Here is a 27,397-nt window from a genome sequence, read left to right as displayed (position 1 = left end):
ATTATTAAATGTGGCATTAATCCATTAATTAAAATACTAATTGATTTATGTAAAAAACATATAATTATTTCACTATTTAATTAATTATTTCATGGTCCTCTGCTGCAGTGCATTTTATTTGTATCTGTCAAACTCACCCATTAAAGTCAGTGGGCAGATTCCTAAAATCTTATTGGTTACCCTGCACATCAAGTCAAAGCAAATAGAGCTAGTAAACCCATACACCCAGGGGCGGAGTGGCCATCGGGAGGACCGGGAGATTTCCCGGTCGGCCGGCAGCCAAAAAACCAAAGGGAGCCGGCCCGCAAGCTGCTCTGCGTGGCCGTGTGGTGATCATGAGTTGAAAGTAACTATAATCACAAGTCACCACAATAATCTCCAAGCACTACCTCTATATCGCATTAAAAGTCCACCCATTATTTATACCCCTTCATGTCTCTCTACCTCTCACTCATGGTTGCGATAGTGAATCAGACTCTCATCAATCCAGCCTACTAAATGATTTTTGTTTAGCCTCCTATCTTTATATAATTATTTTACTTCAATGTTACAAAACCTCCATGACCACAAAATATAAAATAACCAGCAATTTAATTAGTTTGTTTGTTCTTAAAGTAGCTAATGTAGAATGGTGCAAAGCCTCATGGGAAATGCGTCAGCCTGTCACTGTGAAAGTTATCATTAAACTAGCGGCTGCGGCTAAAAACAGATCGACTCACGGAAGCTACCCAGCAAACCTGATCAGTCCTGCCCGTGTGTTACGTTATCTATAAGTTATATTAATTTAACAAGACAACAAAGTCCGTGCTTTACTGTAAGTGGGCCAGGGGGCGGCGGTACGCGGACCGCGGTACCGTTACGAGCCGGAACCTCTCACATCACAGCAGCAGCCTGCTCTGTCTTCTCCATGGACACCGAAGCATGTTGGTGAGTAGGACAAGACCCGAAATGAAACCGTGGCGTTTGCAGCGCGCTGTCAGTAAAATCCATTTGTAGAGTAGTTGAGAAGGGGGAAATAAAGGAGTAAACATGACTGGATGTAATGTTATGGTCAGCAGTGTTAAGTAGGCTAAATCTGCTTGGGAGGCACTAATTGCAGCTCTTTCACATTCTGTATTTCTGTAATTTCTTTCTTTCTTTTTTTTAGCTAGATAAAAGTAACAATGTGTTAAAATCATGGATGTATTGGTTAAAATGCACCAGAATATGGGAAATGGTGTAGCCTTTACAAAAAAAATTCTGGGGGAGGACCCCCAGACCCCCAATTAAGTTGTTTCACCCACATTTTTTTTTTTTTTTTGCTTCTGGCACTCATATATTTTGCCATATGGAATGACACATAGCTCTGTTTGAGCGGTGAGCGGTACAGAAATATGTAAATGGTGTGTGTGTGTGGGGGGGTTGGGCCGATGGTGGGCCGGTGCGGTCAGAATTTTCCCGGTAGATTTTGGTGCCCCACTCCGCCCCTGCATACACCGGATGCTGCATTTCACCTACATTGGTTTCAATACTAATTCCATTAAACAAAACTTATTTGCAACCGCGTCGCAAAACAAAAAGAAAAGAAAAAAAGAGATTATGCTAAATGCATTATGGCTTATGGCAGGCGATAAAACGATCTTCAATCGGGCCCGCGTGTCACAGGCAGAAATAAATACGTTTCCCATACATTCATGAATAAATTATATCGGCAACGAACAGATTTTTCGGCTTTTGGCTCGACCAACGCAATGCCGTTCCATTCATTCATATCCGCATTAAGGGGGGCATCTGAGGGTTAAGTAATTATTTAATGGTGTATTTATTTATTTCATTTTGGCACTTTCAGCCCTCCATACTCCTGTCAGCATGTTGTTACACGTTAAAGCTTCAAACTGATTTAATCTCACAAATGCACATTTTGATCACACATTTGTATATTCAGTGGCAGTATTAGTGATTCAAGAGACATAGGATTAGACTGAACCAAGATCGGCCCAGTGCAAGGCAGACAGAAGCCGGTCGAGGGTCAACAACTGTCAAGTGACTGAGAAACTCTGTCCACATTAGCTGCTCTAACGGCTTTAATAAGCAGCAGCACGGAGATGAAGTGGGAAGAGATTCTAGACTGAGTTTCGTCACGACGACACCTGTCACACATCTACCTGTTGGCTGCCAGCAGCAGCCTTGCCCTTGCCGGCAGGCTTTTTACTAGCATTACTGTCCTTGTCCTTGGAGGGAGGGGGAGGGGCAGGTTCCTCGGGAGGGGAGGGAGGCTGGGTGAATAGAAAAACATCAGCATTTACACTTCACTGTTGGGAAATGACAAAAAAAAGAGGAAAGTACATGCCAGATATGCAGAACCACTGACGGGGTCGTACAAAGGTGACGTGGACATTTAGAGAGATACAGATCTTCACATGTCTGGGTGTCTAAAAACGTAATCCCACACAGAGACATGATGGAGCTGCACCATACTGGAGATGAACAGGGAGTAAAATCCAGTCTTTTCTGTTCTGGTAAGTTTGGATTGTTTATTATGAAACACTCTTCCTGTTCCTGTGGGCAGATCAACACATATGTAGGAGTTGATTTAGATGGACATACCTTCTTAGCAGGCGCTCCTCCTCTGACTTTCTTCACTTCAGGTTTACTGTCAACAAAGTCCTCGCTAGCTGGCTGGGACCTGGAGGCTGCAGAGGACAGACACAGATTACTTCATGAAAGTTTGACACAGTTTAGAGTGGCACTATCTGTTGCTACCTGCTCATCGGCACCATTGCATTTTGTACATGCTGTATGCTTTGAATAGCATTTTTAAAAGCATAACTTAAGTAAAAATGGTAATGATAATAATCAGTCAAAATGGTCTACAGCGAAAAAAAATAAGGACCCTTGCAAATCTTATCAGCACAGTGGTATGGTTTGAGAGAGAATGTGTTTTAATGGAGCCAAGTCATTTTGATGTCACACAAACCTGAAGCAGCTCTGCTTGGCTCTTTTCCCCCTCCTGCTTTGGCAGGAGCAGCAGGTTTGGCTGGCATCACTGCTCTGGCCTTTTCCAACATGGCTACCACCTGATCTTTGGAGGCCGGCTGGAGGGAGATGACGACAGAGGAAAAAAATGACACAGCTGTGAATCCCTGCTAACGGTCAGCAGTTGGACAATTCAAATAAATGAGTTAAATCATTTGCAAGTCATAGAGAAATAAATCAGTTCAGTACTTTGAGTTTCCCGGTAGCCTTGACCATTTTCTCGTAGGTCAGGTGCATCATGAAGGTGGGCAGGGCATCCTGAGCCTTCTTCCTCACGTCTCCATTTCTGTCCTCGAGGCAGCCATAAAGTTGGGGGACACACAGCATCAGATCGCCAGGTACTGTCCTCAGGGTGGGCAGCTTCTCTGCTAACCAGCCGAGTACCTGTGGAGATGAAGGCAGTTTTATGCATGTCCTGTGGTCCATGATTTAGTTTATGGTACATTTCAAGGGTGGAACTGTTCTCGTAATCCTGAGTTCACTAAAAACGGTGTCAAAATGCAACAATTTGGTTTATATCACGATTTTGGGGTCAAGGTCTTCGGTTTGGAGAGATTTTTTCCGATGAACTGTTCCTTCCTTCCTGCATTTACGCCTGAATTTTTAAATTGTCTCCAGAAAGTAGAGTGTTTACCTCCTGTCGTAGGAAGGGATTCTCTCTCTTCAGCTCATCTGACAGATCCTCTCCCTCCAGCCAGTCCTTCATCCCGGTCTGCTCCACCCACGCCTGCAGCGTGGTCAGAGCAGCGGCCCTGACATTGGCCTGGAGAGGAACAGACATGTCCATTATCATCACAGTTAGGGACATGACCCACTGCCTCCTCTGCTTTGTTATACTCATTCATTCATCATTTTACCCATTTCATCATATAAAGTTTATACATTTCCAAAGTGTACATTACTGTATTTTGCATACATTTATTTAGTATAAGTATGTTCTAGTTCTGTTTTATTCTGTTCTTTTCGTTTCTTTGTTCATCAAAGCTTTTCGCTTAATTAATAAATAAAGGAACTGAAAAGGATTTTAAGAACTACAAACACTACATTGTAACAGCTCTTCCAATATGAAAACACAGATGTATGTTACTGTTGGAGGTGTTTCTGATGTGAATGCAAGTGCCCATTACCTTGCTGTCTCCTAGTACAGTGATGATGGGGATTCCCAGTGCTTTAACATGCTGTTTAAGTCCAGGCCCCATGGCTGTAGCCAGCTGCTGCAGGATAGACAGTGTCTGCTGGACCTGGAGATCATAAACATGATGATCATGTCACTTAGATTTTATTTAAAAACGCATTTTCATTTTTTATTACCATGAGAAATACTGTCAAAACTATTTTGTTTTGTGTTAAACAAAACTGTGCAGGGGGAAAACAGTTTGTAGTGCAGAGACAGCCGATGTTAGAATCTGAATCAGCAGAAAATCTGCTCTCTCTTACTAACCAGGATCTTGTTGGAATCACCGAGTCGTCCTTTCAGGCACAGAGGCAGCTCTCCAATGTTGGTTGTGATGAACTTGGCCTCTGATATGATGGCTGCAGCCTCCTCAAGACCCTCCTTCCTGATTTTCCAGTTCTTATCCCCAATTTTGGACACCAGATCGGAGGTGATCTTGTCACTTACATGAGAGGGGAGACAGAGAGACATTAAGATAAAAAGATAAATGGATACAATATTCGCAACTGCATCCAGATTTGCCTTGCTTCAACTCCAGGGTGTGTGCATTTGTCTCAATTTGCACATATATTTCTAGACACATGCACAGTCTGTATTATAGTATTATAAATATCTAGGTACATCATCAGTATTAAGGTATCTTCAGAATCACATCACTATGATTCTCTTTGTACACTCTGTAAACTGTTCTTATGGGTGAATAGTTAATGCTAAAGTGTAGTGGCACTGTATAAGAAAGTCGTGTTTTATTTAGTCATTTAGTCAGTGGTGCTGAACAGTGGTTGAGCTCGTATATCAACGATTTAATTATTAAAATGAGTTAGTGTGGGTCAATTGTGAGGCTCATCTTGTCTGGTTACCAAATATCTGTTCTGGGCAGTAGGTCCATGATGTCCTGTCCTCCTCCTCCTCCTCCCCCCCCATCTTCTTCTTGCTCCTCTCCATCGTCACCCGCCTCCTCTGCTGCAGCCTTCTTGGTAAATCGGATAGGAGCTGATGGAGACTGGCCCTGCATCTTAGAGAGTGAAATACACAAACGGATATCTTATTTTCCCTGTCATGAGTTATTCCTTGTAAAGAATCTATTGTCAGATGACCACAAAGTCTCTTCTGTGTCTTGCATTGTCTTATACACTCAGAAAGTCCTCACCTTTTCAAACTCAGAGTCAATCTGAGCAAGGAGAGCAGGCTTCTCATCTTCAAAGAACATGCGCAGAGGCGCTCCCATGTAGAGGTACATGACACCCAGCAGGGTGATGGCTGCGGTCCGGATAGCAGGGTTTGTTGCACCCAACGCTGTCTTCACATTGTTTATGAAGCCCTTCACATTGATACTGGTGAGAGAGAGATGGTCAAAGGTCAACAGGTAGCAATAAGGAGCTGTAACTTGTCCTCTTATACTACACTATGATATCAGAGCATTTAAGTTGAGTCAATAAAAAAAAGAAGTGTGCTAGCAATTAAGAATGACAATTACCCAGCAAAGCCAAACTCCTTCATGGCATTAGCCAGCCAGTTGAGGGACTCTGCCTGGTTCTTGGGATTCTTCTGTGCAAATGCCATAGAGACAACCTGAGAAAACACAAAGCTTGTAAGTACAACATGCTCACCTTCAACATCTGCTGGAAAAGTGTATGTGTTCTATGAAGAAGTTTTCTTCTTATCTCAAAGAAATTGTCACAAAAAAAACAACCTGTTCAGCTGTCCACGGCAGTGAGCAGGCCTCTCCAATAGCTGTCAGTGCTGCTTTTGCATTTCCACCACATTTGACATCTCCGACCTTATCCACTAGGCCATCCATAACCACGTTGGCTGACGTCTTTGAAAAAGTTCCTCTCTGAGCTACAAGAGCCACAATGTGCAGCTTCATCTGCATCACCTACACAGAGAGAGAGAGACCAAATATTACAGATACTTTAACTTAGTCTTGCATCATGATGTTCCAGTGACGGTTTTATTTCTCCTCTGAGGGGCAAGACAACATGTTATTTTAAACATGTTTGAGACGGGACAAATAAATGACCCAACTGAAGTTTGTGATAAACTAGTTTTTTTGTTTTGTTTTGTTTTGTTTTTAGAAATCCTTGTTATTTTCCAATCTATGCTGATGAAGGAGAGCCTGACATTTTTCAGCAACAAACAACTTTTAATTATCATTTCTCATCAAAGTCTGAAAATGCTCATGCATCAAGTATAAACTACAGTTTGAAGTTAGACACATTTAGCTCTTTGAATATATTGATTCATTTTGTAATATATGAGCAAAATGCGTAGATATTTCATGATGTGGTAGACAGACACATCAATACAAAAAAAAAGGAAAAACATTCCTGAAATGACTATAATGCAGATGCTGTGAAGGAACCCAATAAATTCTGGTTTCAGTCACACATGTTTGCGTCGTTAAAGCTTTCAAAAGAGCCATCAAAGAAAGAGACACTTACCTGAAAGTTGGTCTCTTTCCAGCCTGGTTTCTTTGCCAACATCCTAACTAAAGCCTGGCAGGGCATCCCCCCCTTATCCATGGTCTCCACAGCCTAGAATCAAACGCAAATCTATAGATTAACAATCCTGCATTTTGTAGTTTAGTCTTGTGCACTGAAACTAACAGGTAACGGGGGCTAACCAGAATGAGTTTCTTCAACATTGACATTTTCATGAAAAAAAAAAAAAAAAAAAAATCAATATTTACTTTACTCTTCTCGGATTATTCCTACTGATGACTATTCATTTTGTCTACTAACTTCCAGAAGATAGTGAGAAACTGAACAGATCTTTGAATAGATCCGTGATATTCAGTTTATATTTATGTTACCAACTCAACATTGTAAAATAAACTAAAAATCACAGCAGTTGTCAACTATACTGTATCACGTAATGGCTGTATTTACCCTCTGGAACTCCTCCATGCTGGCCAGTCTCTCCTTCCAGTTAGCCGAGTCCAGCTGTTGCAGACAGGAAGCAGGAAGCACATTTGCTGCCAAGTCCTCACACACCTCGGTCTGATGAGAGAAAACACACACAAAAATCTGAAATTGCCACAGAAATATTCTAATACTGCTGAATCCCTCAAAATCCTGGCAAAAGTGAGCTGCCATAATTGTGGTGTTGCATGGTAACACAGCTTCTCAGTATGCCATGTCAGTGAGTAAGCATGAACAATACCAGAGTGCTAGAAATGCTTCATCTCAACAGACGACATTTAGAATGTAAAACTATGAAGTGACTTGAAAAACTGTAGAGCTGGATTAAAGCAAACCTTTAAGCAAAATGTGCAAGAAGAAGCTATGTGAGCCTGTTCATATACAGTGAAGCTGCTCTAATCTGTTCGTCGTGTTTAACAGAAAGTAGCCTACATTAATGTAACCGCTATGGGTACATTCATAACATAAGGTAAACATTAATGTGTAATAATGCACCAGGTTAGACAAACACTTCAGAGAATCACATTCATATTCAAGCAAATAGATATTGAAAGTGAAATATCTCAGAATCAAAACTGAATCAAATCTATTCAAGAAATCTGCGGTAAAAGGCAAACCCAGTGTCTATACCCATGGAATGACTGGAAACTAAATTAGGAACTTCATTGATTTCCAGATGGACCATTAGTGTAATAGCTGGAATGCAAGATATTATATTCCTCAGTCTTGAAGAAGTGATGGAAGTCCATTTCTCCACTATATGCGCCTGATGGTCTGCCAACACCGCCTGCCAGTCGCTGCTGGGACCAGAACATTTCCGATTCACACGCACAACAGCAAATGTTTTCATTCAGAGAACCAACTTCTTTTGATCTTTATATTTGTCATGTTTGTAGCCTCAATGTTGCTTTGTTTAAATGCTATAGGGCTTAAAGAAAGAACTCAAGGCTGGCCCAGTTTAATCAATGGGTGTTTCTGAAGGCGTGTCATGTCTCCTGTTCCCTTTGAGAGGACTTGAGTCAACAGCATCTCCGATATTCATTACAGAAACAACAGACAGAATCATTTGTCCAACAAGAAAAAAAAAAAAAAGAAAAAAAAAAAGATCATAGCATGTCAGAGGAGTATCAGAAAATCATTCTGACCTCTGCCAGAGCCTGACAGTAGAGTAAAAGTATGTGACTGTAAGAATTAGCAAGTTATCAATGTTTCATTGTTTGTCATTGTAAGATACCGACTTACCGACAATTCAGTCTCTGTGACTTCTTTATTGTCAGCACCCTTCTTGGACTTTCCGGCACCTGCAGAGGTTGGTTTGCCTTTCTTAGGAGGACCACCTGATGGCTGGAAAAAAAGAAAAAAAAAATCAACAGACTCTTAATGCCATTTTGATACTGGGTCATACGTTAATATTTGTCTATGTGTGTTGCTCTGTGCATACCTTGCTGGAAGCAGCACTTGATGTCTTCTTGGGTGGGGCAGAGGATTTGGTTGGAGCTTCAGCAGCGGGAGGAGCTTTAGCTGCAGTTTTCTTGTCCCCTGCTCCACCTCCTCCAGCACCCTTCCTCCCTCCAGGGAGCTCAACTTTTTCAGAACACTCCTTTATCTATTTTCATATGAAACAAAAAAATGAATGAAGACAACTGAGCTTTCTGCCAATTATAATTGGTGTAAATAGCTGATGTGGCTTTTCTTCATCCTTCTGTTGACTCCTACCTTATCCAGTTTAAGTTTATCCAAGTCAGCTAAGAAAGGGTTCACAGCTTTCTCTCCCACCACTTTCATGGCCGTCCCCAAAGCTTCAAAGGCAGCGTCACGCACCTCTGGAGCAGAGTCATTCACTTGCTGTGGTGGTTGAATAGAAAACAACAGTTGATGATTAGAAATATTTCCTAAATCAATTGAAATTATTTAACACTGTATTATTTATCTGCCCCTATGACAATTAATAAGCAACACAGGCACAGTACTTTCCTACTGTTTTCAGAATTTACAATTTGTTTTAATGTCAGTCTGATATTTTGATGGTTAACTACAGGTCAACCAACATTTGTTGTCCTGTAGTTTGTAAAATACAATTATATGAAAAGAGAAAGGAAATGGTACGATTCAAAGACATTTCTATCCAGGGTTTGTGTACCTTAATGAGAGCAGCACAGAGAGGTTTGAGGATGCTCTTGGGCAGCGTGGCCTGTGTGCAGTGTCTAAAGGAGCGGGCTAGAAACAGAGAGGCCTGCTGCTTAATGGAGGGGTTTTTATTGTCCATCACAGATAGGATGTCCTCCGAGAGGTTCTGGAGAGTGGTCTGGAGAAAAAGATACATCACATTAAATACAACATTATATAGACTACAGAAAATAACAATCCTACTTAGATTAGGGCATCTGAAATGCATTAGAGGCTGTGGAGTGACTAGAGTGCTCTATAAATAAACACAGTCAAGTTAAGTTAGAAATCATTGAACGAAGGTTTGCAGCCGCCCTGTAAAGTCATAACAAAGCAACTGAAGAATGATTTTTGAAAAATAAAAACTGACTTTAATGAACATTAAACATGATTTCACAGCTGGACTCATCTTAAACTAGGTCATGGTTCTAGTAGATGTGCAATTATTTTTTAAATTGAGTGCCTTTGTAAGAAAGTAAGTCAAGGAGGATCAGGGTTGTGTATTTCCCATATTTCTTCAAAACATAAAATCCTACAAACAGAATACATTGTGCACAGAGACTACCAGACTGCTCCTTTCATAGGTAATTCTCCAAAGGCTTTTTGCTGGTTTGGTTATAGAAGACAAGCGAAGACATGTTGGCACTGGGCAGTTTGGAATGCCACAATATAAAACTAAAGAGTAAAACTAAAACAAATACTATAAAATGTATTTTAGGTCACAAGTGGAAAGAGGCGGAAGAATGTCAGACTTTTCTTAAGTTTGTTTTCACACTTGCAAGTTCTATTACTTATTCAGTGACTCCTGAAGTGCTGTTTCCTGCCAAAAGTTTAATCCTTGAATTTAGACTGAACTTACAGTGAGGAAGATGGCGTCGATTGCCTCTTGCAGGGCCTGGACAACCTGAGGCTTCTTCTCCTTGAACTTCTCCAGAATAGTTGGAACCACCTAAACATACACAATTCAGCAGGAATCAGTGACGCAGGTTGCAACAGATAAGGTGTCTGAAGAGGGTAAAACGTGCAGCAGCACTTATAGTAGAAGACAGACAACATTCGTTTCAGCCTTTTACCTAAAACACCCTGTGTTTCAAAAAACAACAACATACATATTATCTGTCATAATACATGAGTTCCTTTAACTTACATGTCCTGAATATGTTCCAAACTTCTTCCTGAGACCACTGGCCAGTCCTGCCAGACATTTAGCTGCCAGTGACACAAGCATCACGTTGGCATCTTTCCCAACAACCTGGAATATAAAACCAGTAAGTGAACAAACAAAGGCACCAGAGCCCCCTCAACACAAGTCTAGTGAGACCAATCTGTACTTATTGACAAGAGCCAGTCTTTACCTTCTTTAGTGCCCTGACAAGGTCTCCATAGTCTCCATTCTCTAGTTTAGGGTTCTTGGCCAGAGTCTCTATCGCCTCCAGAGCTTCCTTTCTTTCCTGCCACTTTTTAGCCTCCTGTAGGAACAGACATGGCAAAGTCATGTATGACAAACACTTGACTATGACTGAAAAAGTAAGTCAGAATCCAAGGTGAAACCTGAGCTGCCAAAGGCATATTTTGAATAGATTTGAATAGATAGATAGACATAGTTAGATAAACATACAATTTTATCATAGAAGTCTTTGGGCATCTTAGACAGAACCTCCACGGCTTCCAGCAGTTCATAAGGATCCACTGCTGTTGCTGTTTCTGCCACATCCTCACCTGAAAGAGAAAGAAGAGACAAGGTGTAACCTGGTGATCTGTCCATACCTGCACAACATCAAATCAGGATTTTGCATATATACATAGAAGACTGCTACCCATTTAAACATACCATCAGACTCTTCACCACCTTGGGCTTGCTGCTGTTCAAACTTTGCCCTCAGGTCCTGCTGGGAACGCAGGAACCTGCTTTGCTTGGCAGGAGACGAAGGCAGTTTAACCCACTCCTCTTCCAGTTCCTTCAGCTGCAGAGACAGAAGAACAAACAAGTTTTAGTTTAACCTGACTCTGAAAGCCGAACATTGAGGAGGTTGATTATGTGATGTGATGAATGAGTGTGTCCCACCTGTACAGAATTAATGTTCTGCAGTGAAGGTCTCACAGCATCTCTGATCCATCTGTAGATCTCCACAGCTAGCAGCTTAGCTTCATCTCTCACTGCCTTCTCTCGTGACTCAAACTGTTTAGATAAAATCTTCACCACTGGCTTCAGAGTCACTATCTTGGACCCAAACTCACTACAGGAGGACAAAGGACAACAGGTAATTAGTGTCTCATTCACATCTATCCATCCATCCACAAATGAAATATAAACTCAACCTGATATGATTTTATTTTAGCGTGCATCGTTTAAAGCCATTTTTAATATTTTTTAATATTAGAGGGATCAAGCTAGAAGTTGTTAGATTCATGGTAAATTTAAGTATTTCAGTTTGAACAATTATTCACTCCTGTTTAAATTTAAAATGTGGTGTTTATTTGTTGAAATAATTTATTGAATTATGGCAGTGATTTAGGTCAATAATAATTAGGTATTACAAAATAATCTGCATATACCCATTGGTAGCTTTCAAAAGAAAGGCGTGTCTACATTAAGTCATTTCTCAGTGTGGCCGTTGTAAGCCAGAAGAGTAGTACTGACCTGAGGGCTTTCCTGAGCGCCTCAAGGCAGGCCACCACTATCTTGGGGTTCTTGTTGTCCAGTCCTTTTATAAGCTCATCCTGAACCACCTCAGCCTTCTCTATCTCCATGTACATCAGGCAGATGTCTGTACCCAGCTCCTTGGCCCGAGCCTTTGGCTGGTTGAAGACTTTGGTCACCACACCCGACACCACCTCACCTGTTGTCCTGAAACAAAGGATACAGATAAAAACACCTGTCCAACAACACTGGATAATCATGTCAACACAGTCTTATGGCCCTTCGCTGCATATCATTGCCCCTGTCTCTGCCTCCCCATTTCCTGTCTCTCTCTACTACTATACTATCGATTAAAGGCAAAAGCCCAAAAAAATACAGAAAAAAAAAAGAAAAGAAAGGAAAAGCATCCTCTCACTATTGGTGTAAAGCGTCCATCGCAGGAAAGTCTGTGGTAGTGACACACAGCTCTGACACATTTATAAATGACCCGTAACATTGAAATTATGCTGACGAGAACAAAAACATAACACAGGAGTGAAGGAGCTTCACAACAAAAACAGAGGTTTAGGTAAAACCTACAATAATACAAAGCTGAACAAAAGATCCATTTCTCTCCAACATAGCTCAGCCACTGAGAGAGAAAGGGAGAGGGCGACTGTGTCAGCCCTCCTACCTAGCAGCACCACAGCAGCACTTTTTGTGCGGCTCTGCCCATCAATTACCATCTGTTGTGAGGCTGTAGTGAAAACACATCATCCGGTCGTGGCACAGCATGGCTTAATTGGTCAAATTCGGGCAAGTGGAAAAAAACGACTCCCAGTGATATAAACCAATAATGACAGAACATTAGCAAGAGTTAAGTAAACAGCGGCAGATCATTATTTAAGTGTGTCTTTTGTTTGAGGACAAGAAAGTGACCAAGTGACTGGTCGCTGTGGAGGACTTATTTTGGCATCATAAATGTCTACAGTTGTGATTTAAAAAAAAAATTGTATTCTTCTGTTTTGCAACTAAATAATGGGTTGCGCTTTGAGCGTTCTATTAAACTTATCTTTATTCAAACTGTCCAAGCTCTGCATGGTTTCTTTGTGCCTCTATTCTACAGCTTCGTCAAACCACATTCCTCTGACGTCCACTCTCTGACTTCACCAGTCACCACCCAGTTCTTCTTTTTGAATCATTTATTCAGTCAACAGAGAACATCTCATTGCTCAGTCAGATGACCACCCGAAAACAAAAGCACCTGGTGTCCTGAAAGCCTGCTTCACTGGCAACACCCCAACTACAGCCGATACATACAGTACAGTATTATCAAAATCAGCTGCCAGGCCTCACCATAAATAACAACCAGCCAGGCATCACATTACTGCTGGTAAACGCAGAGGACAACTCTACAATGAGTTACACAAAGCTTAAAAAAAACACACACACACACAGTGGAAAAGATGGTTAAATAACCTTTGCTTTTTTTTTTTTTTTTATAAAGTTGGGCCTTTTACAACCAACTTCAGCCCTCGGGCTTTTGTCAAAACCGCACAGTCATCTGGCAGTGCTGCTGTCATGCAATGCAACATTATCCAGAAAAATTCTGCTTGGCCAATCAAACACATGCAAGGACACAGTCTTTTGCAGATGACCTCTCAACACTCAACATTTGCAAGTGCAAATTGTTGTCAAGCTGTTGTCTAATATTACTCTAAACCGTATTTGACTGGACCATAGCAGCCTTCTGCATTACTTTAATGCAAGGCTGTTTTCGTTAAATACCAGCTAGTTTTGAGTTATACAAGTGTGTAGATGAAATTCTTGTTACTTACTTGGTAGCCACATGAGCATTCTCAATGAAGGCCAGGGCAGCCTCCAGGCCTTTAAGCTGAGCCACGGCATTGGAGTCGGTGACAAATCTCTTTATCAGTCCCAGATATTTTCCCCACTCTGGGCTCTTCTCATCTTCTATTCTCTGAAACAACTTCAGAGCCTCCTCATAACCATTCAGACGGGCTTTCCACACCTGAGTAAGAACACAAGTCAGGGAAAACAGGATGAGGAACAGAAAGCAATGTAGAAAAGGTGAATAATAAACTGGAATTTGTCAAGGAGAAAGTGTATCTGGGCTCATAAACAGCAGACCAAGATCTACTACTCAGTTAATCTCAGTTTAGCTCCAGCTTGGTTTTGCTCTGGGTCCACTTCAACAACAATTTTCATTTGGTTGTAGAGTCTAAATTAAACACGGTGGCTCACATGCCCAGGAAGGGTAGAATCAATACCTGCAGAGAGTATTATTTAATCAGCCAAAATAATTTCTTCTATACAAGCACCCCACAAGTTATGAAGGCATTTCATTCACAGACACAAGGTGTTCTGATTTCACAACAGAGTGTTCAAGCTTGGTTGATTGGAGATTTCTTGTTTAAATGTAACCTGGAGTCCTGTTTAATTTGCTCCCTCGTGTGCTTAATGTGTACAGAGTACAGACTTGTGCCATCAACATATTGAGATATCCTCAGATTTTCTACAACATTTGGAACATCATTGTTGGGGTCATTTTAATGGTCCATTAATTGCCCATTTTATCCAAAAATCAGTACAACTCAAATTCACAGACTACAGGCAATTAAGAGTGGCCAATTAACCCAGTGTGCATGTTTTGGGACTGTGGAAGAAACCTAGAGTACCTCCAAGACAGCCATGCAGACACAGTGAGAACATGGCCTGAGCATCGAACCCCAAACCTTCTTCTTGGGCCAAACATTCTTGCTGCGAGGTCAGAGTGCCATCACCTGCGTGCCGGCAGTGCCGCCCCTCGACTAATCATCTCAGCTCTAATTATAATTTTTGTGTGGGCAGGATCCATTACCGGCTGTTGTATTAGTTTTAGCCAGATGGACCTAATAAACTGGAAAAAGGTGTATATGGGTCAAAATGGTAATAAAATAAATACTGCTCCCAGTGTGTCTTTAATACATACTGGTATAACACTCAACCTCAGCTCTGGGTGTTTTCATAGTACTACAAGACATCCCAGAAGATTAAGAATATCAACAGCTTCACCTATCCAGGCAGGAAGAACAGATACGGTACTAATATGTTGTATAAAACCAACCTAATGGAGCTGGTCAAGGGATTAGCCTAATTAATATAAAGCCAATGTTTGAGGGGCAACATTTCAGAAAAAGTAAAACCAGACACACCATACACCCAAAGAATCATGTGGTGTATCTCTTCCTGTTTAAATGCTTACCAAGTTTGATGTCATGTTTGATTGGTTTACTGGATGCTAGTAAGATTTGGATTGGATTTGTGAATTAGTTAAATCCCAAACTCAAAGGCTTTTAGGGATAAGGATCCAATTAAACAAGGTAAGCAATCTGTAACAAAGCTTATCAGGCAGCATCTGTGTCTGTGCTAGTTGAACTGTGAATCCGAGTATAGTTCAAGTATGACGAGCTAAATACCAGCTGATGAGTAGGAGGCATGCTGCTGGTCCAAAATGTATACAAAAAGGACAGATTTTAACATTATTCTTTCACAACAGGAGACACAGTCCTGACACTATCTGAAGGGAATATCAGGAAAGCTGAGTTAGTTACCTTGTGTTCACATTTTTGGTCAATGGGAAGCTTCATCCACTCGCTATCGTCCCCCATGATGGCCACTCGAGGGGTGGACTTCCCCAAAGGTTAATCAACTGGAAAAACAACAGCAATATAAGTTACACAAATTTATTTTTAGATTCTCATTTCTTCCCTGTGAAATAAGTTTATTGCTAAATGAATGAAAAAAACAGAAATCCCCTATACGGGCTGAACACAAAACAAATCTAAATTCAAGAAATTTGTGGGCTGCATTTGTGGGTTCGTTTACATGTCTGCTGGGAACTTTCAACACAGCAAGGACAACACATAACCAAATGTTTTGAGATACAATGCAAATACACACAAATAACCAAGACAAAAAACAACTTAATAAACATCAGCAAGTTATTTTACTTGTATTTATTTTAGATTCACCCATCTAGCATATGTAATCTAAATCAGTCTATTTAAAACTTTTACTGAAAGAAAAACTAACACATGTAGTTGCAGAATAAATGTATAAATATGACCTTCAGAAACAACTCCATCTTTTTAATGCACAATGATTGCATTCGGTTGGTCAACTCTCTCATACCTTTAGCTGCTAGTGGGGTTTTTCATTACATTGCTGATCATTCTGTATTGTGCTTTAATTGGGAAGCCACTTTGAGGAGAAGTAGCCACAGTATAAAATTATCTCCATTTATAAACAGCTTGTGTAACTGTGGAATGATGATTATCTAAACTTTTAGATAAGAATAAGCTGTGAGGAAGTTTTTGAAATGTGTGCAATACCATTAGGGTACATGTTATCTCCAATGTATGACAAAAATAATCATTATCGGCCAATCTCACTCTCACAGATGATTTGTACTGTATCAGCGCCAAAAAAATGTGTGATCATAGCATCCCTTATATCCAGATAAACTGACACCCTCCCCTGGGTATGAGGTTGGCCCTTGTTTTTACAGAAATATACCATAACCACAACTCACAGTGGTGCAGAAAAACGGACTAAATACATTAAGACTCCAGCTGGTATCTCAGACTCGGGACATTCACAGTAATCCGCATTAGCATGTTCCAACTAAGTAAAATCTTAGCATTCCCATGTAAGTCGCTCCAAAGATACTTCAGCCATAAGAGACACCAACTTATGTTAAGTTATTCCTTGAGTTGCAGTTTGTATTAGACATATTTACATGCACTTCCTTCCACTTGAAAGCAAAGGCATGTGACTGTCTAATGCACATTCAGGGAGTGGCTATGGGTTCATATATCATATTGATCCAACCCAGTCTAGTAAGGGGCTGAAAACATCAGACATCTCTACATAATACTGAGGTGCACCAAGTCACAATAGGATCCTTCCTTATAAATGTACAATATGATGCCCACAAACATGTGACACACACACAAAAAAAACAGTTGCGCTCTGACAGAGAGACCCACACACTCCTGAACAAGAAAATTGCTAACTCAACATGACCATGGCTGTTTACAAGACAGTTGTAAACACTTATGGACGGTTCTTCATGCACCTAAACCACTGAGGACGACATCATGTGATAACACAACAGTTCAAGACAAGCTTCTTATTGTCTGGCACCATGGCTGACTTGTGCCAACCTAAGGTTTTGACACAAAAGACATTGGTACCTCTTTGACCAGTGTATAATATTGGGATTGGGATGTATGTGGGAGCAAATCCTGAAACTGCAAAGGCTTGGTACACATTTGATTGTTGACAGAGTAATGATAATTTGCTCCACCAAGTTACTGTTGCCAGCATTACACAACCTAAATTATGGGCGGGTGATACAAGCTAAGAAACTACATCAAGTGGATGAGGAGGACAAAACAAACATTAATATTTAACTTAGTGATAATATTTCGCCTCAGTTACTGGTTCAATAATAGTTCAAGGTAACCGAGCTTTACACAGCGTTTCACGAGTGTGTCGGACACGTGAAAGCAAATACGTCGATCAGAAATTTTGAGTTGCATCAAAGAATAAATACACGAGAGCCTTACGGTAACTATCGCTAATTTCAGACAAAATTGTAGAAAACTGGGTGTCCACGTACAGCCACCCACCGTGCACTCAGACTGCACTCTCATATGCAGCCAGTCACAATCAATCGGTTCAGCAAAACGTTTGCAAACAGTGCTAACATACAATCATCACCCTGATTGTCATCAATAATATTTTCAGTTTGCTCAGACAGGGAGTGGTCAGCATCTTAACTAGCTGTCGATAAACACTGGTCAGATGAGCGCCATTAACTAACGTTAACGTTAGCTAACTTAGCGACAACAATGTCAGTTGCTACGTGCACTTTACCCCGCTCGCTCCCTCCGGTTAGCTCCATTTGGGCAGAAAAAATCAAGCAGTCCACACTGACAACAAATGCATGTCTTGTTGGCATGTGTTGTACAAACTTGTTTCGTCCAGAAAATGTCCACAGCGAGACCACATTGGTTGCTACCAGCGGTCGGTGGCCGCCGTTAGCTGGTTAGAAACAAGGCTATGAGCTAATCTTCCATCCGCGCCAACACAGCCAGGCCTAACAACGCAGTTAACAACGACAGCTGCGAAAACACACACACCTAGCACTCTGCTTCGGAGACACAAACGACATTTGACTAAAATGAGAAAATTATTTTTGTATTGCTGGGTTACCTGCTCGTGTCTCTAGGAGACAATGCGGCGCTGGCAGTCTAGTTCGATGGGGATGATAATGGGATCAGACCGGAGCAGCCCAGCCGAGCTTTATACAAGTGTCCACAGAGCGACCGACAGGGCACGACCACACTTCCACTTCACAATAAAAGCTAGAGCTTCAAGGTTTCTCGTTGGAGCAAAGTACATAATTCACTAACATAAATTAAGCACAGGATGACATAACCGATCAATTAACACGACTGAGTTCAGTTTTTTGTATTTATATACCATAAAAATGCAACCGAGACCTTTTGAGGTCTCGTTTTAGGTATGAATCTAACACCTATTTCCGGTTTCACCGTTGCTGCCAACGTCCAACTTGTTTGCAGTTTTTTGAAATGCCTCCAAGGGCGGAGAGACAGAAGAAGGGCGGATACAGGGGGGCAGCCTCGAGCACATCATCCCTGTATTTAATCAGACTTAAAAACACAGCATCTTTGAATGGTGAATCAAATACAGACCAGAAGATACCAGCACACATTATAACATGATGATCTGGTGTCTGACACTTTTGCATTTTACTCAAAAGACATAGCATAATTGGCTTCCTTGTTTGTCGGGAGACGAAATCATTGATTGGTTGCATTTGAACTACGACCCGCCCACAACATATGAAAATCCGTTGCTGATTGGACCATCGCACGAATCGCTTAGCGTTAGCTGAGATTTGATTGGTTGCTGTGAGACGAAGCACTCCCTTTGGAAGAGGTGCATTTAAATTATTATATTACAACAATTTACCAACTGATTAATCCAGGTGTGCCTGACCATTGTTGTGAGGTCCACACCTGGATTAATCAGTTGGTCCAATAATGTAAGACAGGAAATAAAGGAGCTGGCTTATTTCAGGAAGTAGTGGAGCTGTGCATAAAGCCCATTCCAATTGAATGGTTGTATATAATTCTGATGTAATACATTTGCAAACATTCATGTTAATGCAACATAAAACAGATTATTGTTGGCTGAAGACACTAGACAGTCCTCAGCCACAGATGACATGTGAATTAATTAAAACCTTACTTTTCATGTTTTATGGACAAGCATATCAAGAATTATGGGGGGGTCTAAACCTGCTTTTCATCCACTTGTCCACTTGTTTGTTTTTATCACACTAGTTCAACATTTTGTCTAACCTAGTGGTTGATCAAGCTCTCACTAGCCACTAATTTTCAGTGATCCTTTGGCCAAACTAGTTCCAATAGAGGCCTTACAGGCAGCCTACCGGTACACCAAGACAGACTATCTCCTCGTTGAATTAGTGAAAGCTAAAATGTCCACACAATGTTAACAGCTAGTTTTGACTTAAATTGGGCACATATAATGGTGTAACTGTATAGTGTGTTATAGTATAGTATTTATTCTTAATTTATTTGTTTGATGTCCTGTTTAATTGTGACCAGAGATCTGCACCTGTCACGTGGCCCTGAAGTTGTAGTTTTACTTATGTCAATGTGTTATGAGTGATTGTCTGTCTTTCAAGTGAGAACTGTGTAGTTTTATTGCTGAACAAGCTTATTATAAGACATGTATGAACTATTTCCTGGTCTGGGTGAGTTCTGAAGCCAGGTGAGATGAACTGTTGAGTGATCTATCTATCTATCTATCTATCTATCTATCTATCTATCTATCTATCTATCTATCTATCTATCTATCTATCTATCTATCTATCTATCTATCTATCTATCTATCATTATAATTATTATTATTATTATTATTATTATTATTATTATTATTATTATTATTATTATTATTATTAGTAGTAGTAGTAGTAGCTGTTGTGTGGAAAACAGTAGAGGAACCTTTGATTGCTGTGTTGTATGGGGGCATTTAATTAGTGTTGCTCACAACACCCGTTGTCTCCATGGGAGCCCCCCCATGTCAGGACAGTGTTGCGGTAGTTAGCAAAATCTCTCCGCTACAAAAAAAAATGACATTATTAAATAAACAGAAAAAGCGCTCGTGTTGACTATAACTCGAGACATTTGCGGTTATTTTTATTTTTTATTTTTTTGACGTTATCTGTTGAAGACACGAGCAGATTGCAGAATGAACCGTTTTAACTCCACCATCTCCGTCGACGAGTACCTCGGTAGGTCCCGTGTTAGCTCTGCTAGCTCTGTTAGCTGTGCAGTGTTGACAGCTGAGCTCTGATCTTTTCATGTCACAGTGTCTGAGATGGCCTAGTAATCTCTGTCTCATTTAAAATCGCCACGATGTATCCTGATAGAGTGTGTTTCCTCTGTGTGTTTGTGTCTCTCACAGCGGACAGTAACGTGTTGTTCTACCTGAGCGATGCAGTGACCCAGCTGCTGGAGCATAAAGAGGAATACACCCAGTTTGGGGTGATCCGCTACTTTGCTGAATAGTATGTTCTTTTATATGCTTTCAGTCACCAACCATCATCTGGAGAGAGAGTGAGAGAGAGACAAGATAGATTAACATTTAGCTAAATGACAAGTTGACAGGTTGTAGCCCTAAAACAGCTTGTCCAACAGTAGATACAATGTACAGTCATATTCATTTAATCACCATCTGTGCTAATATTTGACATATTTGAACTCTGTACATCCCATAACTCACTTTTGTGCATTCATTAAAGTTGTCATGTTTAAAACAATACCACAACAGATGCTCCTGATTGGTTACTTTAGACTGAATGTGATGTTGTCTTAAAATTAAATTGATGCTTAACTGGTATTCTGAATTAGGATGAAACGCTGCATGTGTGTGTGTTTGCAGTTTCAGCAGTGTGAAGAACAGTAACCATGTCCTCTTCAGAGAGTATAACTACATCAAGGCCACTCCCCATAACAGAGCCTCCTTCATCAGAGTCTTCTGGAGATGCTACAGACAGATCGGGAAGAGCGGAGGTGGGTGAGCGATATTTATGATGACGAATGGAAAGATGTCACTTGGTGTAGGAAAAGGTGGCAACAGGGGCAATTTGGACAGGATGGGAGAATGCAACTGGGGGGAAGGATGACTTGGGCTGAGCTGTGGAAGGCTGAGCGACAGCAGATTGAAACTACATGAGTGGGGCAAACTGGAGTCACTAGTGTGTCCGTTGTGCTCCAAGCATGGGATACTGGAGCACATCCCTGAGCATGGAGGCATAACCAGGTGCTAAAGGCCGTTGCAACAGCCATCAGTGTAGAAGTTGAATGGGCTAAGGGTTCTTCAGGGGTTCATTGTTATTTATTGTGTAACTAAAGTTGGTTTAATGTCTTGTTGTATTCCAGACTTGCTCTCCATGCTCGAATACAGGTCTCTGCTACAGTTACTGTGCCCCGACTTCCCAGTGGAGATGGTACAGAATGTAGCCAGGTCAGTACATCAACACTGTGACACTACACTTTAACACTTAAATACCTTTTATTACACCAAGAAACTCTTCGACCAGAATTTCATGAATTTAAAAATGTCAAACTGTTCATGACAGTTGAATATGGTACAACAGACCTGATACAGTAAGTCCATGTAATATTGTCTTTCTGTCGTTGTGATCAGAATCATGAGGAACCATAATTCATGTCACCATGGCTCTGCTCCAGGGATCACAGCAGACTATTATAAATATATATTATATATTTATAAAATATTACTGGTTAATTAACTGCTCCTCTTCTCTTATCCTGTAGAATTGTTTTGATGGAAGATGCCATAGACTGTCTGATGTCTTTCGCTGACTTCCTTTACGCCTTCCAGCTGCAGTTCTATTACCAAGGTGCAGAGACTGTTTCATATGATGTACAGTGTGCATAGACATAGTCAGCTCAATCACTTTGGCTGTAACCCATGGATGATGGTTACTTGTTTTGTTTTTTGTTTTTTTAACTGTCATTGTGATATATGCAGAGCAGAACTGGGAATAAAGTTGACTTTGAATATAAGTTAGAATGCAATGATATTTTATATAGAATCTGTGAAAAACTGAAATGTGATGCCAGTATTAAACATATTTAATTTTTAATCATTGTTATTGTGGATTGTTTGTCACATTATCAGGTAAATCCCAGGCAGAGAGAAACAATGTCATTGTTGAACTCAACACTGGAATCATTTCTGTGGTCAGATAAATATTAACAGAAACCTATAGATTAGTAGTAGTAAGAGAGGAATCATTATTCCAAAGTGGACCATATGGACTTATGGCAGATTTTAATAAGGGCAGTGCTAGCTGCCTAAATCTACTTCAAACCAAAGCTGAATCAAACAGAATTTAACCCACTGACTTCCAGCTTCATCCCCTGTGTGTTTGTAGAGTTCCTGGAGAGTGTGCTGATGATCTACCAGGACCTGTTAGCAGGGAAGAGCCCTAACACTGTTATTGTCCCCACCTCCACCTCCATCGAGCAGCTGCCCTCTGTGACTGCAGAGGAGAACGACAAGGAGCGGCAGCAGCAGGACGGGGTGGAGCCGTCCACGCTGGCCCAGTGTATTGACGCCCTCTGTGACAGGTTCAAACACAGGTAAAACACACATACACGTTCCAGCTGTCGCTCACTGGAAGACAGAATACAACTGTCAGAATATAGAACGACAGTGGACTAAATGTTGTTTGCATGTTAACAGTCGGTTGTCAACATGTTGCTAACATAATGATGTGACATGTTAATAACACATTAGGAACATGACGTTGACAAGCAGAGGTAGCTGTATTAGAGTCGGTTGTCCATTCACGGCCAGGTTGGTGGCGTCCCCGTATCACATGTCCATGGGACACTGGACCCAGAGCTGCTCTGGATGGGGGGGGGGGGGATCACTTTGTTTGTTTTGTCAACACTGATAATTAATATAATTTAAACAGAATAAAAGTTGTCATGCAAATAAAAAGCTCAGAATTTAGCTCACGTTGCTTGGAATAATGTGGATGGTTTATATGCACAGAAAATAGGGTTTGTAAAGCCATTAATCTCACAGAAACAAATCTCACTTGACGATCCTGTAGGTTTCATTTGAACATAAAGTAAAGGTGCAGCAGTAATTAATGTGAAAATCCACATTCATTTGTGTCATACAGACAATACAGAAATATAAACATTTATTTGATTTGAACCAAACGTAATCAACACTTGTTACATGAGGTCTGTCAATCTGTGTTGTCACATTTAAAAAGTGAATACTATTCTTTCCACTTTTGCGTATAGGTAGCATAATCACAGTGTGTGTGTGTGTGTATGTGAAGTCATCCTTCCAGATCCTGCATGAGGGAAATGCTTGAGGAAACCGATAAAGTTTGTTACTACAGCTTCTTAATGAGCCTGGCTAAACATGAGACCATCAACCAAGAAATAGGTAGGTTTAACATTATCCTCTTGCTTCTCCTGCTCCTGACAGATCCTACATTTCCTTGTGTTGTGGTGTGACTGTGGGTTTTTCATAAAACCACTTTGATGAGTGTCTGTAATCAGCTTTCTGATGACATGATGTAATGTTCCTGCAAGAACTTAAGTCATGTTTGTTTCCAACTGATCAATGAAGTTCAATATTATCATCCTGTTTCTGCAGGAGTGTTACCGAACAAGTCAGAGCTCCTCATTGACCTAGAGATGGACCAGGAACTGGACAAACTGTAAGAGCATGCACACTTTCCCTTTACTTCCTGTCCTCTCTTGTCTGCTGTTCCTCTCTTTCTGTCTCATCTGGTCTTGTCCTTCTCTGTCCAGAATCGCTCAGATTTCAGTGAGTCCTGGCAGCAACAGCAGTGGCAGTGCGGTGGGGGGGCTGAAGGAGCTACAGAGAAAAGCCTCCCCCAGGAGGAACATCCACCACAGGAGGAAGATGGAGGTGGAAAGTGACGGCTCCACAGAAGAGACAGACTCCTCTGAGAACTGACCTTTGACCTTGTGTGACGTTGCTGTGTAAACTCACACAGACACACATGTGATTGTTTTCCATCGTTACTTATATGTTAGCAATGAGTAACCAAGTTGAACAGCAGCGATAACATTCCAGTTATAACTCTCCACTAACTAAGTAGTTTTTTCTGTAGTCCCTATAATGAAGTGTCTCTTCACTTAGCAAAGCAATGCAGGAATTATTGACTGTACAATCTTTATTTTTCAGGAAAAAACTGCACCTGATGTTAGAAAACTCACCTTAGCTGTTGTCTTGTCTTTTCACACTGTGGATGATGAATGTACTCCTGTTGCTTTGACACTGGGGCAGTAACGTCTTAATATCCTGCAGATAAAAGTCTTGTCTTATTCTGCTGAGCATGTGAAAGAACACATTCCACCTCCTCTTCCTGTCTGCTCATAATTCCCATAGTTAACAGGTCAAGCATGAACTGTACATACTGCATTCATTTATTTATTATGACATGAAACTTTGTGTGAATGTGATATTTAATGTGAAGAGATGCTCACTCACACTGTGAATAATAAAGTGATACCTGTTGATTGCTGGCTCATTTCTGACAGATCAAGTAATAACTCTATGGGTTACTCACCAGCAGGAAAAAAACACAGGTGTACATGACATTAATAACTGTCAGTGAGTGAATGCACCATACCCCAATGAAGGACTATGGCCAAGGCAAAAGGCCACAAACACCCACGCAGGTGTTTTCACAAGAGCTCTGATCAGCTCATAGTGACAGCTGTGACCAAAGTACCATAACCGAGTCAGAGAGGGAGAGAGAGTCTACATGTACCAACTTCATTCCCTTACATTGTAACAAACACACATCATTTACCTCTGTGAGAGTGATATAGGCTACAGTCGTAGCAACCAAGTTAACGGCTCAGGAGGCAAAAGAGCATTATAACAGCGGGGATGCACCAACCGCTCTGCTCAGGACACAGCACTACTGCCCTATGAGTGTTGCACCACTGGATCTTTGGCTTAAGGACTTATATCAGGTGCACAACCGGAGCCCAGCAGTGACCACCAGCATCTACTGTATGCCGAGGCAGAGCCCTATATAACCACAAGACCAACAGAGAGACTGAGAAACAGTTGTCTTCCTCGGTCCTTGCACCATTAGGGAGATGACCTCTGTCCTGAGCGCCTGTCTCTGAGTCAACACTGAAAAAAAAATCACTTCTTCATTATGTTATTGTAACTGTCATTAGCCTTTTAGCACATGTGGCACACTGCATACATGAAAAACATAAATAAATGTTTGATTTGTTTTTCAAAGTAAAAATCCTTAACTGCAACTGTAAATCATGTCCAGCTAAAAATAACTTTCCACTTTAGTAAACAAACTTAATTATATTCTATAAAAGATATCACCACTACTCCATCTGTTGTTCAGTACTACTGGTCTAATATTGTCAATGGTCTGAACTGGATCCATATATGGAACGAACCTCCCATACAAATACCTAATTACAAATAAAGTGAGAGAAGTATCTTACAAACTAATTCATAGATATTACCCTGACAAAAATTATTTGTTAAAATTTAAGAAAGATTTATGTGTGAACTGTTGTCTGTGTGAGTCTGAGCCTGAAACTGTGATGCACCTGTTTTGACCTAATACATCCATGGTTTTGGCACTGTCACTCTACTGCCACCTTCTGGAAAGAAGTAATGCGTTACATCACATTGAAGATTGACTCCGATTTTTCTTTAGTTTGGAACAATATACTTTTTGGTGTCCACGATGTCAAAAGTAAGAAACAGAAAGAACTCATAAATTTGATAATAATATTAGGGAAATATTTAGTCACTCTCAGAGTGCATACTTTCAACTAGACCTGTCTGAATAATTTTTATTTATACAACATTTGCATCTGGCTCTCTATCAACAGATCGAGAAAATCACATTGTGTGTAGGCTACTATGAGTATGAAAAGGCTCTGTGGAGGTATCAACGTCCTGTATTAGCTACTGTAAATCATGAATGCTGTGCAGTGAAGACGCCAACAGCTTCCTCCTTGTTGATCTTCTGGAGGGATCTGGAAGATCTGGAGGACGGGACAGTGCTGCACTCTCGTGGTGACTTGGAGTATTCCACTCTCAGAGACTCCATGAGGAGCCAAAAACGCTGACAGACCTGAGAGACATTATGTGAAAGGCAGAAAATTACAGTACATAAATAACACAAGACATACAAACTAAAATACAAGTTATGATACGTTTCCATCAGAAATCACAAGAAGACTCTTACCTGCTTTATTTCTGCACAAGTTCCCTCCTGTGTCTTAATGTTTCCTTCGGTTTCTCCACAGTTAGTAAACAGACACCAGCTGGCTTTGGCACACAATGAACTTGTCAGCAGCCCTGGAAAAAGAAAATTACCTATTAATTTGCACCATGACAGATCTTAGGCTGTGCCTGGAAAGCTAGGATAATAAGAGGTCAATCTTTATACAATTGTGTAACTTCATACATTTCATGGCTGGTTTACTACATAGCCTATAGCCTACCCCTGTCCAACCTGCAATCCCATACAACAGCTCTGTCACAGAATGCGTTAAAATGTGTTGAAACTGAAGGAAATTGGATTTTCGGTCAAAAAAAAACTTTTTCAACACTTTTTCGGGTTAAAAATTTTCGAAAATCGCCTCGGTCGTTTTCTCCAAAACCACTGGCCCGATTTCAACCAAACTTCTGCATTGGACTCCCCTCGGCCCCCCAGATGACATTTCTAAATTTTGAGAAATTTGAAGAAATTAGATTTTTGGTCAAAAAAACACCCGCGGCGGTTAAAGCAGAAGTAAGCGATCCAGTCATTTTGGCTAACTTCTTGTCAGCCGATGGAGTTAGCAGTCCCCGCCCTCGTCCCTACGTCACCACATTCGCACACATCCCTTGGCTGCACACACAGAGAGGACCGCCCCTTCATGCCGTTCTCTCTCCTCATTGGATAAAGGTTGTAGGATACAAGGAAAGTTTTCTCCACTGCTTACAGCAGAGCAGAGACAGACCCGTGTTTCAGACCAAACACTTTATAAGTGATTGCTGTCGGAAGATATAGGCTAACTATTTAAGACTTATTAACAAACATTCCGCTTACTTCTGCTTTAAAAATCTTTGAAAATCACCTTGGCCATTTTCTCCAAAACCACTGGCCCGATTTCAACCAAACTTCTGCGCTGGACTCCCCTCGGCCCCAGATGACATATCCGAATTTGGAGAAATTTGAAGAAATTCGATTTTTGGTCAAAAAAAACTTTTCCGACTCTCAACGATGGCGTCGGGTCTATGCCGTAGGTATGCCGT

General features: G+C 40.9%; 2 protein-coding genes across 3 annotated transcripts in view; one reads left to right on the top strand and one right to left on the bottom strand.

The window, feature by feature from the left end:
- The window catches only part of ckap5 (cytoskeleton associated protein 5), a 33,615-nt gene extending 15,326 nt beyond the window's left edge, over positions 1-18,289 (bottom strand). For both annotated transcript variants that reach the window (XM_083974303.1, XM_083974304.1), the window contains exons 1-27: positions 18,182-18,289; positions 15,514-15,611; positions 13,738-13,931; positions 11,921-12,127; positions 11,345-11,516; positions 11,111-11,243; positions 10,898-10,998; positions 10,635-10,748; positions 10,427-10,531; positions 10,139-10,228; positions 9,254-9,418; positions 8,830-8,958; positions 8,555-8,719; positions 8,356-8,457; positions 7,081-7,191; positions 6,634-6,726; positions 5,883-6,068; positions 5,667-5,761; positions 5,340-5,523; positions 5,050-5,204; positions 4,457-4,631; positions 4,143-4,256; positions 3,650-3,778; positions 3,205-3,399; positions 2,957-3,074; positions 2,587-2,672; positions 2,145-2,255 (exon numbers count right to left, since the gene is read on the bottom strand). In XM_083974303.1, the coding sequence (XP_083830429.1) occupies positions 2,145-2,255; positions 2,587-2,672; positions 2,957-3,074; positions 3,205-3,399; positions 3,650-3,778; positions 4,143-4,256; positions 4,457-4,631; positions 5,050-5,204; positions 5,340-5,523; positions 5,667-5,761; positions 5,883-6,068; positions 6,634-6,726; positions 7,081-7,191; positions 8,356-8,457; positions 8,555-8,719; positions 8,830-8,958; positions 9,254-9,418; positions 10,139-10,228; positions 10,427-10,531; positions 10,635-10,748; positions 10,898-10,998; positions 11,111-11,243; positions 11,345-11,516; positions 11,921-12,127; positions 13,738-13,931; positions 15,514-15,570 (3,486 nt within the window). In that variant the 5' untranslated portion in view covers positions 15,571-15,611; positions 18,182-18,289. The remainder of the gene's footprint in view (positions 1-2,144; positions 2,256-2,586; positions 2,673-2,956; positions 3,075-3,204; positions 3,400-3,649; positions 3,779-4,142; positions 4,257-4,456; positions 4,632-5,049; positions 5,205-5,339; positions 5,524-5,666; positions 5,762-5,882; positions 6,069-6,633; positions 6,727-7,080; positions 7,192-8,355; positions 8,458-8,554; positions 8,720-8,829; positions 8,959-9,253; positions 9,419-10,138; positions 10,229-10,426; positions 10,532-10,634; positions 10,749-10,897; positions 10,999-11,110; positions 11,244-11,344; positions 11,517-11,920; positions 12,128-13,737; positions 13,932-15,513; positions 15,612-18,181) is intronic.
- Positions 18,290-20,094: 1,805 nt separating this feature from the next.
- On the top strand, positions 20,095-24,626 carry cstpp1 (centriolar satellite-associated tubulin polyglutamylase complex regulator 1). Its single transcript, XM_083974306.1, has 9 exons — positions 20,095-20,312; positions 20,486-20,588; positions 20,963-21,093; positions 21,463-21,547; positions 21,862-21,947; positions 22,485-22,692; positions 23,409-23,518; positions 23,732-23,795; positions 23,890-24,626. The coding sequence occupies exons 1-9, from the start codon at positions 20,270-20,272 to the stop codon at positions 24,056-24,058; spliced, it is 999 nt and encodes a 332-aa protein (XP_083830432.1). The 5' UTR covers positions 20,095-20,269; the 3' UTR covers positions 24,059-24,626.
- Positions 24,627-27,397: the final 2,771 nt, after the last annotated feature.

The sequence above is a fragment of the Trachurus trachurus genome (assembly GCF_905171665.1).
Source record: "Trachurus trachurus genome assembly, chromosome: 6".
NCBI classification, from domain to species: domain Eukaryota; kingdom Metazoa; phylum Chordata; class Actinopteri; order Carangiformes; family Carangidae; genus Trachurus; species Trachurus trachurus.
Note: the sequence above shows the minus strand (reverse complement) of the source record. Positions and strands in the feature narration are given on the sequence as shown.

What these genes read in the sequence shown, in the direction of transcription:
- cstpp1 (XM_083974306.1), top strand. Translation starts at nt 20,270, where the DNA reads ATGAACCGTTTTAACTCCACCATCTCCGTCGACGAGTACCTCG. An exon ending in ATGGTACAGAATGTAGCCAG is followed by an intron (nt 21,548 to 21,861) that starts GTCAGTACATCA and finishes CTTATCCTGTAG; the next exon opens with AATTGTTTTGATGGAAGATG. An exon ending in TGTGACAGGTTCAAACACAG is followed by an intron (nt 22,693 to 23,408) that starts GTAAAACACACA and finishes GTGTATGTGAAG; the next exon opens with TCATCCTTCCAGATCCTGCA.